At 50.0% G+C, this 14,955-nt stretch overlaps 1 protein-coding gene across 1 annotated transcript in view; it reads left to right on the top strand.

Moving 5' to 3' along the window:
- LOC147094922 (sulfotransferase 1B1-like) overlaps positions 1–14,955 on the top strand; it is a 104,850-nt gene that overhangs the window by 30,015 nt on the left and 59,880 nt on the right. The window contains exon 4 of the mRNA XM_085974544.1: positions 10,915–11,041. Coding sequence (XP_085830670.1) covers positions 10,915–11,041 — 127 coding nt within the window. The remainder of the gene's footprint in view (positions 1–10,914; positions 11,042–14,955) is intronic.

Raw genomic sequence — 14,955 nt, 5'->3', positions numbered from 1 at the left:
TACGGCCCGTGTGTGTCTCAGTGTCAGCTCCTGTACATGTACAGTACACAGCGGGTAAAAGGGAACGATTCACTTCGGTCTGGTACTGTACGGCCCGTGTGTGTCCCAGTGTCAGCTCATGTACATGTACAGTACACAGCGGGTAAAAGGGAACGATTCACTCCCGTCTGGTAATGTACGGCCCGTGTGTGTCCCAGTGTCAGCTCCTGTACATGTACAGTACACAGTGGGTACAAGGGAAAGATTCACTCCCGTCTGGTACTGTACGGCCCGTGTGTGTCTCAGTGTCAGCTCCTGTACATGTACAGCACACAGCGGGTAAAAGGGAACGACGCAATCCTGTCTGGTACTGTACGGCCCGTGTGTGTCTCAGTGTCAGCTCCTGTACATGTACAGTACACAGCGGGTAAAAGGGAACGATTCACTCCCGTCTGGTACTGTACGGCCCGTGTGCGTCTCAGTGTCAGCTCCTGGACATGTACAGTACACATCGGGTAAAAGGGAACGATTCACTCCCGTCTGGTAATGTACGGCCCGTGTGTGTCCCAGTGTCAGCTCCTGTACATGTACAGTACACAGCGGGTAAAAGGGAACGATTCACTCCAGTTTGGTACTGTACGGTCCGTGTGTGTCTCAGTGTCAGCTCCTGTACATGTACAGTAAACAGCGGGTAAAAGGGAACGATTCACTCCCGTCTGGTACTGTACGGCCCGTGTGTGTCTCAGTGTCAGCCCCTGTACATGTACAGCACACAGCGGGTAAAAGGGAACGATTCACTCCCGTCTGGGACTGTACGGCCCGTGTGTGTCTCAGTGTCAGCTCCTGTACATGTTCAGTACACAGCGGGTAAAAGGGAACGATTCACTCCCATCTGGTACTGTATGGCCCGTGTGTGTCTCAGTGTCAGCTCCTGTACATGTACAGCACACAGCGGGTAAAAGGGAACGATTCAATCCCGTCTGGTACAGTACGGCCCGTGTGTGTCTCAGTGTCAGCTCCTGTACATGTACAGTACACAGGGGTAATAGGGAATGATTCACTCCCGTCTGGTACTGTACGGCCCGTGTGTGTCTCAGTGTCAGCTCCTGTTCATGTACAGCACACAGTGGGTAATAGGGAATGATTCACTCCCATCTGGTACTGTATGGCCCGTGTGTGTCTCAGTGTCAGCTCCTGTTCATGTACAGTACACAGCGAGTAAAAGGGAACGATTCACTCCCGTCTGGTACTGTACGGCCCGTGTGTGTCTCAGTGTCAGCTCCTGTACATGTACAGCACACAGCGGGTAAAAGGGAACGATGCAATCCTGTCTGGTGCTGTGCGGCCCGTGTGTGTCTCAGTGTCAGCTCCTGTACATGTACAGTACACAGCAGGTAAAAGGGAACGATTCACTCCCGTCTGGTACTGTACGGCCCGTGTGTGTCTCAGTGTCAGCTCCTATACATGTACAACACACAGCGGGTAAAAGGGAACGATTCAATCCAGTCTGGTACTGTACGGTCCGTGTGTGTCTCAGTGTCAGCTCCTATACATGTACAGTACACAGTGGGTAAAAGGGAACGATTCACTCCCGTCTGGTACTGTATGGCCCGTGTGTGTCCCAGTGTCAGCTCCTGTACATGTACAGTACACAGCGGGTAAAAGGGAACGATTCACTCCCGTCTGGTAATGTACGGCCCGTGTGTGTCCCAGTGTCAGCTCCTGTGCAAGTACAGTACACAGTGGGTACAAGGGAACGATTCACTCCCGCCTGGTACTGTACGGCCCGTATGTGTCTCAGTGTCAGCTCCTGTACATGTACAGCACACAGCGGGTAAAAGGGAACGATGCAATCCTGTCTTGTACTGTACGGCCCGTGTGTGTCTCAGTGTCAGCTCCTGTACATGTACAGTACACAGCGGGTAAAAGGGAACGATTCACTCCCGTCTGGTACTGTACGGCCTGTGTGCGTCCCAGTGTCAGCTCCTGTACATGTACAGTACACAGCGGGTAAAAGGGAACGATTCACTCCCGTCTGGTACTGTACGGCCCGTGTGTGTCTCAGTGTCAGCGCCTGTACATGTACAGTACACATCGGGTAAAAGGGAACGATTCACTCCCGTCTGGTAATGTACGGCCCGTGTGTGTCCCAGTGTCAGCTCCTGTACATGTACAGTACACAGCGGGTAAAAGGGAACGATTCACTCCAGTTTGGTACTGTACGGTCCGTGTGTGTCTCAGTGTCAGCTCCTGTACATGTACAGTAAACAGCGGGTAAAAGGGAACGATTCACTCCCGTCTGGTACTGTACGGCCCGTGTGTGTCTCAGTGTCAGCCCCTGTACATGTACAGTACACAGCAGGTAAAAGGCAACGATTCACTCCCGTCTGGTACTGTACGGCCTGTGTGTGTCTCAGTGTCAGCTCCTGTACATGTACAGCACACAGCGCGTAAAAGGGAACGATTCACTCCCGTCTGGGACTGTACGGACCGTGTGTGTCTCAGTGTCAGCTCCTGTACATGTACAGCACACAGTGGGTAAAAGGGAACGATTCACTCCCGTCTGGTACTGTACGGCCCATGTGTGTCTCAGTGTCAGCTCCTGTACATGTACAGTACACAGCGGGTAAAAGGGAACGATTCACTCCCGTCTGGGACTGTACGGCCTGTGTGTGTCTCAGTGACAGCTCCTGTACATGTTCAGTACACAGCGGGTAAAAGGGAACGATTCACTCCCATCTGGTACTGTATGGCCCGTGTGTGTCTCAGTGTCAGCTCCTGTACATGTACAGCACACAGCGGGTAAAAGGGAACGATTCAATCCCGTCTGGTACAGTACGGCCCGTGTGTGTCTCAGTGTCAGCTCCTGTACATGTACAGTACACAGGGGTAATAGGGAATGATTCACTCCCGTCTGGTACTGTACGGCCCGTGTGTGTCTCAGTGTCAGCTCCTGTTCATGTACAGCACACAGTGGGTAATAGGGAATGATTCACTCCCATCTGGTACTGTATGGCCCGTGTGTGTCTCGGTGTCAGCTCCTGTTCATGTACAGTACACAGCGAGTAAAAGGGAACGATTCACTCCCATCTGGTACTGTACGGCCCGTGTGTGTCCCAGTGTCAGCTCCTGTACATGTACAGTACACAGTGGGTACAAGGGAAAGATTCACTCCCGTCTGGTACTGTACGGCCCGTGTGTGTCTCAGTGTCAGCTCCTGTACATGTACAGCACACAGCGGGTAAAAGGGAACGACGCAATCCTGTCTGGTACTGTACGGCCCGTGTGTGTCTCAGTGTCAGCTCCTGTACATGTACAGTACACAGCGGGTAAAAGGGAACGATTCACTCCCGTCTGGTACTGTACGGCCCGTGTGCGTCTCAGTGTCAGCTCCTGTACATGTACAGTACACATCGGGTAAAAGGGAACGATTCACTCCCGTCTGGTAATGTACGGCCCGTGTGTGTCCCAGTGTCAGCTCCTGTACATGTACAGTACACAGCGGGTAAAAGGGAACGATTCACTCCAGTTTGGTACTGTACGGTCCGTGTGTGTCTCAGTGTCAGCTCCTGTACATGTACAGTAAACAGCGGGTAAAAGGGAACGATTCACTCCCGTCTGGGACTGTACGGCCCGTGTGTGTCTCAGTGTCAGCTCCTGTACATGTTCAGTACACAGCGGGTAAAAGGGAACGATTCACTCCCATCTGGTACTGTATGGCCCGTGTGTGTCTCAGTGTCAGCTCCTGTACATGTACAGCACACAGCGGGTAAAAGGGAACGATTCAATCCCGTTTGGTACAGTACGGCCCGTGTGTGTCTCAGTGTCAGCTCCTGTACATGTACAGTACACAGGGGTAATAGGGAATGATTCACTCCCGTCTGGTACTGTACAGCCCATGTGTGTCTCAGTGTCAGCTCCTGTACATGTACAGTACACAGCGGGTAATGTTGTGTATGTAATATGTGTGCTACTTTGAACCTATGGACAGGACTGCACTACTTGTTGGGCGTAGTGATACGCAGTACCACTCCTGGCCATAGGGGTATAAATAGTACTGTGGGTACTGATTCCCCTCAGTTCCCGCCTGTGGGCATGAAGTAAAGACCTATGTGCAGTCCCTACCTCCAACCAGTAAAGACCTGTTTGAGTTATACGTTTAAGTCTTTGTGTTAATTGTTCAATACAATACACATACTTAACACTGGCGACGAGTCAGGCTCTTACCCTGCGGCAGTTATTCCAGGCGGCTTCGTCCAAAGACAGGACGTTGAAGAGAGGTTTCAATCCTCAACACCCCACTCAAAACTGAAGGGCAGCAGAAATCCTGACAGCTTCCAGCGACTGGAAGCGACAGGCATTAGGACCCTGAAGCCTCCATCAGCTTGTGAACCGGAGTAAAGACAGGACTGGGGAAGAGAGAGAGGTAGGGCGATAGCGATCGGCAGATAAGGGCCGGGCCGCTTTGAAGTGAGGGGCGCAGCCGGGCCAGCGATCGGGACCAAAGATAAGAGCCGCACTCGGACTGAAAGGCGCGGCGGCTGCAGAAGCTCAAGGTGCGAGAGTCGCGGTGCACAGGGCGGGCTATCGATCGCGGCGAAGATAAGGGCCGCACTCGGGGGCTGAAGGGAGACGGCGTCGGGGGACGGGTGAAGACCGCCAAGCGCGGGAAAACCGCCATTTTGTGGGCGGAGGACGACGGCAAGAGCGGGAAGCCGCCATCTTTGATAACAAGTAAAGAAAATAAAATCTGAGAAATTGCAAATCTACAATGCCTAAACACGGGAATATTAGCACCTTTGATAGTGACCTCGAAGATTGGGCCATATATGTTGAAAGAGTAAAAAATTATTGTAAGGCCAATAAAATTCGTGACCAAGATAAAGCTCTAACATTATTAAATTTAATGGGTGCGAAGACGTACGGGCAATTGAAACACCTGTTATCACCAGATGAACCGGCGGATAAGACGTTCGATGAGATTGATACTGTCCTGAAAGATCATCTAAACCCCACGCCGCTGATGCTAGCGGAACGATTTAAATTTTACGACAGAAGGCAGCTACAGCATGAAAGCAATGCTGAATATTTGCTGGAATTGCGTAAATTAGCGAAATATTGCCAGTTTGGAACGGGATTGACAGATGCACTACGAGACAAATTTGTGTGTGGTTTATTTAAACAGGATACACAAAAGCGACTGCTCGAGGAGAATGAGCTGACGCTTGAGAAGGCGGTCACTATGGCAGCAGCACACGAAGCCGCAGCGAGAGGCACGGCAGTAATGCAGCTACGGTCACCGGAGCTCAGTGCACACAAATTGGGTGTGAGTTCTGGCAAATGTTATCGTTGTGGAAAGACAACGCATGATCAGAACCAGTGTTGGTTTAAAAACCAAGAATGTAGAACTTGTGGTAGGCTTGGACATATAGCTAGAGTATGCAGGTCAGGGAAGAAGACCAGCAACAAGAAGTCACCGCAAGGAAAATACGCAAAGGTACACAAGGTGACCGAACAGGAGTCCGATTCAGACGCTAGCAGTAATGAACTGGCTAGCTTAAGCTGTAATGAACTGGCTAGCTTAAGAGTACTCAACGCTGGTAAGGGTGCAGACCTCCAGACAATTTGGGTCACTCTTCAGATAGAAGGAGTCCAAGTAAAACTGGAATTGGACACTGGATCGGCATTGACGGTCATAAATAAGAAAGATTACGGAAAGTTATTCCAACATATTCCCCTACAGGATACGGGGATTATATTGAAAACATACACGGGGCAAAGAGTGTACCCCATCGGGAAAATAGAGGTTGCAGTGGCCCACAAGGGCGAAGACAGTCAAATAATGGACTTATATGTGATATCTGAAGGAGGTCCTCCACTACTAGGACGGGAGTGGATTAGGAAAATGAATATGGACTGGCATTTCCTACAAACAATAACGAGTGAGAACTCGGTGAAGATAGTCGGCCCAGACTCTGGAACGGATGATGGTAAGCCCAACTCAGGTGCAAAAGACAAAGTTTCAGCACAGAATTCCACTGAGCAACAACAACATAGTTTAACTGTGGATTCTGAGTCTGGCAAGTCTACTGATGTGCCCATTTCTGAGGGACACCGGGCTCGAACTCAACTCCATTTCAAACTACAACAGCAATTAGAACAAATGCTTCGCCGTTTTGAGCAAGAGTTGAATGCAACGAAAGAGTTCTTTGATATAGAGTTGGAGAATCTGGAAAGACAACAGAAGCAGCTGATGGAGAAAATGGAGCAGGAGCACACAAAACGTCTGATGTCAGAGGAGTTAACGGTCAGCCAACTCCTGCATATGCTGAAGGACAGGACTCTGAAATGGGAAAAACTTGAACATGAACTTCAATATTCAAACGAAAGGGGTTCGGAGCTCTCAAAGGTTATTGGAAGAGCTGAGGTGGCAACACAGACTGAGATGACTGCAACAGAGCAGCCCTTGGATGCCAAAAGTACGCTGACTCACGTCAACGTAGAACAACAGACCGCTGAAACAGCTGCTCCGGTAGAGGGATTGCATAGTCCGATCAATCAATCTCCAAAGGAAGTTGAAGTATTAAAATCACAAATGAGGTCACTAGTAAACGACTTGCTGAAAGCCCAGAAAAAGCTGGATGCAGAGGTACACATGAAGAAGTCTCTTCAGGAAAGATGTCTGGATTTGGAACAAGAGCTGGCTAACGTCCAGCTAGGTATGGAGGAAATAGACGACCCTCTCACTGGTCTAGCTCAGGACGACACCGAATATTACGATGTCCTGTCCTGCCCAGCTTGTAACTTCGACTCCCAAAGTGCAGAAATCATGGAGGAGCACCAAAAGTCTACGGAACATCGGGAGAAGCTGGCTCTACGACGGAAACAGGAGGAAGAGAAGGAGGAACTGCGCATGCAGCTGGCAGCTGTGGCAGCTGACAATGGAGCCCAGAGAGTCTCCAAGAAGCAGAAAAGGAAAAGTAAAAACAGAAGATGACCCATCTGAACCATTATCACCTCTACCAGATCACACACGTGGTCCCTCCGAACGGAGCCAATTCAGTTCGGAAGTTCAAACTGTTAAATCCATGGAAGGACTATTGAATGAGTCACTCTAGCAACGTGAACCGACTACACCACAGAGATTGAATCTGTGAACTGTTTTCCGCAGAGACTGAATCTGTGATCTGTTTTTGACATGAAGTTATCTATGTATCTATGTTATTCTGTTATGTAAACCTGAAGTTATATATGTATATATGTTATTACGTTATGTTAAATGGGGAGATGACTGTAAAGCTAGGAAGGGAGGAATGTTGTGTATGTAATATGTGTGCTACTTTGAACCTATGGACAGGACTGCACTACTTGTTGGGCGTAGTGATACGCAGTACCACTCCTGGCCATGGGGGTATAAATAGTACTGTGGGTACTGATTCCCCTCAGTTCCCGCCTGTGGGCATGAAGTACAGACCTATGTATAGTCCCTACCTCCAACCGGTAAAGACCTGTTTGAGTTATACGTTTAAGTCTTTGTGTTAATTGTTCAATACAATACACATACTTAACAAAAGGGAACGATTCACTCCCGTCTGGTACGGTATGGCCCGTGTGTGTCTCAGTGTCAGCTCCTGTACATGTACAGCACACAGAGGGTAAAAGTGAACGATTCACACCCCTCTGGTATTGTACGGCCCGTGTGTGTCTCAGTGTCAGCTCCTGTACATGTACAGCACACAGAGGGTAAAAGTGAACGATTCACACCCCTCTGGTATTGTACGGCCCGTGTGTGTCTCAGTGTCAGCTCCTGTACATGCACAGTACACAACGGGTAAAAGGGAACGATTCACTCCCGTCTGGTACTGTACTGCCCGTGTGTGTCTCAGTGTCAGCTCCTGTACATGTACAGTACACAGCGGGTAAAAGGGAACGATTCACTCCCGTCTGGTACTGTACGGCCCGTGTGTGTCTCAGTGTCAGCTCCTGTACATGTACAGTACACAGCGGGTAAAAGGGAACGATTCACGCCCCTCTGGTACTGTACGGCCCGTGTGTGTCTCAGTGTCAGCTCCTGTACATGTACAGTACACAGTGGGTAAAAGGGAACGATTCACTCCCGTCTGGTACTGTACGGTCCGTGTGTGTCTCAGTGTCAGCTCCTGTACATGTACAGCCCACAGTGGGTAAAAGGGAACGATTCACTCCCGTCTGGTACTGTACGGCCCGTGTGTGTCTCAGTGTCAGCTCCTGTACATGTACAGTACACAACGGGTAAAAGGGAACGATTTACTCCCATCTGGTACTGTACAGCCCGTGTGTGTTTCAGTGTCAGCTCCTGTACATGTACAGTACACGGCGGGTAAAAGGGAACGGTTCACTCCTGTCTGGTACTGTATGGCCCGTGTGTATCTCAGTGTCAGCTCCTGTACATGTACAGCACACAGCGGGTAAAAGGGAACGATTCACTCCCGTCTGGTACTGTACGGCCCATGTGTGTCTCAGTGTCAGCTCCTGTACATGTACAGTACACATCGGGTAAAAGGGAACGATTCACTCCCGTCTGGTACTGTACGGCCCGTGTGTGTCTCAGTGTCAGCTCCTGTACATGTACAGTACACAGCGGGTAAAAGGGAACGATTCACTCCCATCTGGTACTGTACGGCCCGTGTGTGTCTCAGTGTCAGCTCCTGTACATGTACAGCACACAGCAGGTTAAAGGGAACGATTCACTCCCATCTGGTACTGTACGGCCCGTGCAAGTCTCAGTATCAGCTACTGTACATGTACAGCACACAGAGGGTAAAAGGGAACGATTCACTCCCGTCTGGTACTGTACGGCCCGTGTGTGTCTCAGTGTCAGCTCCTGTACATGTACAGTACACCGGGTAAAAGGGAACGATTCACTCCCGTCTGGTACTGTACGGCCCGTGCGTGTCTCAGTGTCAGCTCCTGTACATGTACAGTACACAGCGGGTAAAAGAGAACGATTCACTCCCGTCTGGTACTGTACGGCCCGTGTGTGTCTCAGTGTCAGCTCCTGTACATGTACAGTACACAGCGGGTAAAAGGGAACGATTCACTTCGGTCTGGTACTGTACGGCCCGTGTGTGTCTCAGTGTCAGCTCCTGTACATGTACAGCACACAGTGGGTAAAAGGGAACGATTCACTCCCGTCTGGTACTGTACAGCCTGTGCGTGTCTCAGTGTCAGCTCCTGTTCATGTACAGTACACAGCGGGTAAAAGGGAACGATTCACTTCGGTCTGGTACTGTACGGCCCGTGTGTGTCTCAGTGTCAGCTCCTGTACATGTACAGCACACAGCGGGTAAAAGGGAACGATTCACTTCGGTCTGGTACTGGACGGCCCGTGTGTGTCTCAGTGTCAGCTTCTGTACATGTACAGTACACAGCGGATAAAAGGGGACGATTCACTCCCGTCTGGTACTGTACGGCCTGTGTGTGTCTCAGTGTCACCTCCTGTACATGTAGAGTGCACAGCGGGTAAAAGAGAATGATTCACTCCCGTCTGGTACTGTACGGCCCATGTGTGTCTCAGTGTCAGCTCCTGTACATGTACAGTACACAGCGGGTAAAAGGGAACGATTCACTCCCGTCTGGTACTGTACGGCCCGTGTGTGTCTCAGCTTCAGCTCCTGTACATGTACAGTACACAGCGGGTAAAAGGGAACGATTCACTCCCGTCTGGTACTGTACGGCCCGTGGGTGTCTCAGTTTCAGCTCCTGTACATGTACAGTACACAGCGGGTAAAAGGGAGCGATTCACTCCTGTCTGGTACTGTACGGACCGTGTGTGTCTCAGTGTCAGCTCCTGTACATGTACAGCACACAGCGGGTAAAAGGGAGCGATTCACTCCCGTCTGGTACTTTACGGCCCGTGTGTGTCTCAGTGTCAGCTCCTGTACATGTACAGCACACAGCGGGTTAAAGGGAACGATTCACTCCCATCTGGTACTGTACGGCCCGTGTGTGTCTCAGTGTCAGCTACTGTACATGTACAGTGCACAGCGGGTAAAAGGGAATGATTCACTCCCGTCTGGTACTGTACGGCCCGCGTGTTTCTCTGTCAGTTGCTGTACATGTACAGCACACAGTGGGTAAAAGGGAACGATTCACTCCCATCTGGTACTGTACAGCCCGTGTGTGTCTCAGTGTCAGCTCCTGTACATGTACAGTACACAGCGGGTAAAGGGAATGATTCACTCCCGTCTGATACTGTATGGCCCGTGTGTGTCTCAGTGTCAGCTCCTGTACATGTACAGTACACAACGGGTAAAAGGGAACGATTCACTCCCATCTGGTACTGTACAGCCCGTGTGTGTCTCAGTGTCAGCTCCTGTACATGTACAGTACACAACGGGTAAAAGGGAACGATTCACTCCCATCTGGTACTGTACAGCCCGTGTGTGTCTCAGTGTCAGCTCCTGTACATGTACAGTACACAGCGGGTAAAGGGAATGATTCACTCCCGTCTGGTACTGTACGTCCCGTGTGTGTCTCAGTGTCAGCTCCTGTACATGTACAGCACACAGCGGGTAAAAGGGAACGATTCACTCCCGTCTGGTCCTGTACAGCCCGTGTGTGTCTCAGTGTCTGCTCCTGTACATGTACAGCACACAGCGGGTAAAAGGGAACGATTCACTCCTGTCTGGTACTGTACGGCCCGTGTGTGTCTCAGTGTCAGCTCCTGTACATGTACAGTACACAGCGGGTAAAAAGGAACGATTCACTCCAGTCTGGTACTGTATGGCCCGTCTTTCCTTCCTTCCTTCATTGTTTCCTTCCTTACATCCTTCTTTCTTTTTTTTTCCTGCCGTGTTGAATTCCTGTCTGTTGGGTGCGGACGGTTGGATTCCACAGTTGGGTTTGCGACGTGCGATGCCTCTAACCCACAACCCCTTTCACATCCCCCTGCAGATAATCTACTGCGGCAGGAATGCCAAGGACAACATGGTCTCCTACTATCACTTTGACTTAATGAACAGGATACAGCCCCACCCGGGGAGCTGGGAGGAGTATTTCCAGAATTACCTGCAGGGCAATGGTATGAACTGAGAGAGGTCCCAGGTTCAATGGCTTTTTAAAGATAGACCCAGCATCCTGTCACTGTGTGTGTGTACCAGTCACCGTGTGTGTGTGTACCTGTCACTGTGTGTGTGTACCTGTCACTGTGTGTGTATCTGTCACTGTGTGTGTGTACCTGTCACTGTGTGTGTGTCCCTGTTAGTGTGTGTGCGTGTACCTGTCACTGTGTGTGTGTACCTGTCAGTGTGTGTGTGTGTACCTGTCACTGTGTGTGTACCTGACATTGTCTGTGTGTGTGTACTTGTCACCCTGTGTGTGTGTATCTGTCATTGTGTGTGTGTACCTGTCACTGTGTGTGTGTACCTGTCACTCTGTGTGTACCTGTCACTGTGTGTGTACCTGTCACTGTGTGTGTACCTGACATTGTCTGTGTGTGTGTACCTGTCACCCTGTGTGTGTGTAACTGTCATTGTGTGTGTGTGTGTACCTGTCACTGTGTATGTGTGTACCTGACATTGTCTGTGTGTGTGCATCTGTCATTGTGTGTTTGTGTGTACCTGTCACTGTGTGTGTGTGTGTGTGTGTGTATCTGTCACTGTGTGTGTACCTGTCACTGTGTGTGTGGACCTGTCACTCTGTGTGTGTACCTGTCACTCTGTGTGTGTGTACCTGTCACTGTGTGTGTGTGTGTACCTGTCACTGTGTGTGTGTGTGTGTGTATACCTGTCACTGTGTGTGTGTGTACCTGTCATTGTCTGTGTGTGTGTATCTGTCATTGTGTGTTTGTGTGTACCTGTCACTGTGTGTGTGTGTGTGTGTATCTGTCACTGTGTGTGTACCTGTCACTGTGTGTGTGTTTACCTGTCATTGTCTGTGTGTGTTTACCTGTTACTCTGTGTGTGTGTACCTGTCACTCTGTGTGTGTGTACCTGTCACTGTGTGTGTGTGTGTACCTGTCACTGTGTGTGTGTGTAACTGTCACTGTGTGTGTGTACCTATCACTGTGGGTGTGCGTACCTGTCACTGTGTGTGTGTGTGTACCTGTCACTGTGTGTGTGTGTGTACCTGTCACAGTGTGTGTGTGTATCTGTCAGTGTGTGTGTATCTGTCACTGCGTGTGTATCTGTCACTGTATGTGTGTGTGTATACCTGTCACTGTGTGTTTGTGTGTACCTGTCACTGTGTGTGTGTACCTGTCACTGTGTCTGTGTGTACCTGTCACTGTGTCTGTGTGTACCTGTCACTGTGTGTGTATGTCTACCTATCACTGTGTGTGTATCTGTAACTGTGTGTGTGTGTACCTGTCACTGTGTGTGTGTACCTGTCACTGTGTATGTGTACCTGTTACAGTGTGTGTGTGTACCTGTCACTGTGTGTGTATGTGTGTACCTGTCACTGTGTGTGTGGACCTGTCACTGTGTGTGTGGACCTGTCACTGTGTGTGTGTACCTGTTACTGTGTGTGTGTACCTGTCACTGTGTGTGTGTGTGTACCTGTCACTGTGTGTGTGTGTGTATACCTGTCACTGTGTGTGTGTACCTGTCACTGTGTGTGTGTGTGTGTGTACCTGCCACTGTGTGTGTGTACCTGCCACTGTGTGTGTGTACCTGTCACTGTGTGTGCGTACCTGTCACTGTGTGTGTACCTGTCACTGTGTGTGTGTATCCTGTCACTGTGTGTGTGTGTGTACCTGTCACTGTGTGTGTGTGTGTCCCTGTCACTGTGTGTGTGTATCCTGTCACTGTGTGTGTACCTGTCACTGTGTGTATGTGTGTCCCTGTCACTGTGTGTGTGTGTACCTGTCACTGTGTGTGTACCTGTCACTGTGTGTGTGTGTACCTGTCACTGTGTGTGTGTGTGTACCTGTCACTGTGTGAGTGTACCTGTCACTGTGTGTGTGTGTGCGTGTACCTGCCACTGTGTGTGTACCTGTCACTGTGTGTGTACCTGTCACTGTGTGTGTGTATCCTGTCACTGTGTGTACCTGTCACTGTGTGTGTGTGTACCTGTCACTGTGTGTGTGTGTGTGTGTCCCTGTCACTTTGTGTGTGTATCCTGTCACTGTGTGTGTGTGTACCTGTTACTCTGTGTGCGTACCTGTCACTGTGTGTGTGTGTACCTGTCACTGTGTGTGTGTGTACCTGTCACTGTGTGCGTGTACCTGTCACTGTGAATGTGTGTACCTGTCACTGTGTGTATGTGTGTCCCTGTCACTGTGTGTGTGTGTACCTGTCACTGTGTGTGTACCTGACATTGTCTGTGTGTGTGTACTTGTCACCCTGTGTGTGTGTATCTGTCATTGTGTGTGTGTACCTGTCACTGTGTGTGTGTACCTGTCACTCTGTGTGTACCTGTCACTGTGTGTGTACCTGTCACTGTGTGTGTACCTGACATTGTCTGTGTGTGTGTACCTGTCACCCTGTGTGTGTGTAACTGTCATTGTGTGTGTGTGTGTACCTGTCACTGTGTATGTGTGTACCTGACATTGTCTGTGTGTGTGCATCTGTCATTGTGTGTTTGTGTGTACCTGTCACTGTGTGTGTGTGTGTGTGTGTATCTGTCACTGTGTGTGTACCTGTCACTGTGTGTGTGGACCTGTCACTCTGTGTGTGTACCTGTCACTCTGTGTGTGTGTACCTGTCACTGTGTGTGTGTGTGTACCTGTCACTGTGTGTGTGTGTGTGTGTATACCTGTCACTGTGTGTGTGTGTACCTGTCATTGTCTGTGTGTGTGTATCTGTCATTGTGTGTTTGTGTGTACCTGTCACTGTGTGTGTGTGTGTGTGTATCTGTCACTGTGTGTGTACCTGTCACTGTGTGTGTGTTTACCTGTCATTGTCTGTGTGTGTTTACCTGTTACTCTGTGTGTGTGTACCTGTCACTCTGTGTGTGTGTGTACCTGTCACTGTGTGTGTGTGTGTACCTGTCACTGTGTGTGTGTGTAACTGTCACTGTGTGTGTGTACCTATCACTGTGGGTGTGCGTACCTGTCACTGTGTGTGTGTGTGTACCTGTCACTGTGTGTGTGTGTGTACCTGTCACAGTGTGTGTGTGTATCTGTCAGTGTGTGTGTATCTGTCACTGCGTGTGTATCTGTCACTGTATGTGTGTGTGTATACCTGTCACTGTGTGTTTGTGTGTACCTGTCACTGTGTGTGTGTACCTGTCACTGTGTCTGTGTGTACCTGTCACTGTGTCTGTGTGTACCTGTCACTGTGTGTGTATGTCTACCTATCACTGTGTGTGTATCTGTAACTGTGTGTGTGTGTACCTGTCACTGTGTGTGTGTACCTGTCACTGTGTATGTGTACCTGTTACAGTGTGTGTGTGTACCTGTCACTGTGTGTGTATGTGTGTACCTGTCACTGTGTGTGTGGACCTGTCACTGTGTGTGTGGACCTGTCACTGTGTGTGTGTACCTGTTACTGTGTGTGTGTACCTGTCACTGTGTGTGTGTGTACCTGTCACTGTGTGTGTGTGTGTATACCTGTCACTGTGTGTGTGTACCTGTCACTGTGTGTGTGTGTGTGTGTACCTGCCACTGTGTGTGTGTACCTGCCACTGTGTGTGTGTACCTGTCACTGTGTGTGCGTACCTGTTACTGTGTGTGTACCTGTCACTGTGTGTGTGTATCCTGTCACTGTGTGTGTGTGTGTACCTGTCACTGTGTGTGTGTGTGTCCCTGTCACTGTGTGTGTGTATCCTGTCACTGTGTGTGTACCTGTCACTGTGTGTATGTGTGTCCCTGTCACTGTGTGTGTGTGTACCTGTCACTGTGTGTGTACCTGTCACTGTGTGTGTGTGTACCTGTCACTGTGTGTGTGTGTGTACCTGTCACTGTGTGAGTGTACCTGTCACTGTGTGTGTGTGTGCGTGTACCTGCCACTGTGTGTGTACCTGTCACTGTGTGTGTACCTGTCACTGTGTGTGTGT

This window comes from Somniosus microcephalus, unplaced genomic scaffold (assembly GCF_052327205.1).
Source record: "Somniosus microcephalus isolate GS21.2 unplaced genomic scaffold, FLI_Smic_1.0 unresolved_chr1, whole genome shotgun sequence".
NCBI lineage: Eukaryota > Metazoa > Chordata > Chondrichthyes > Squaliformes > Somniosidae > Somniosus > Somniosus microcephalus.
The sequence above is the reverse complement of the archived record's forward strand: the minus strand, read 5'-3'. Positions and strand labels throughout refer to the sequence as shown.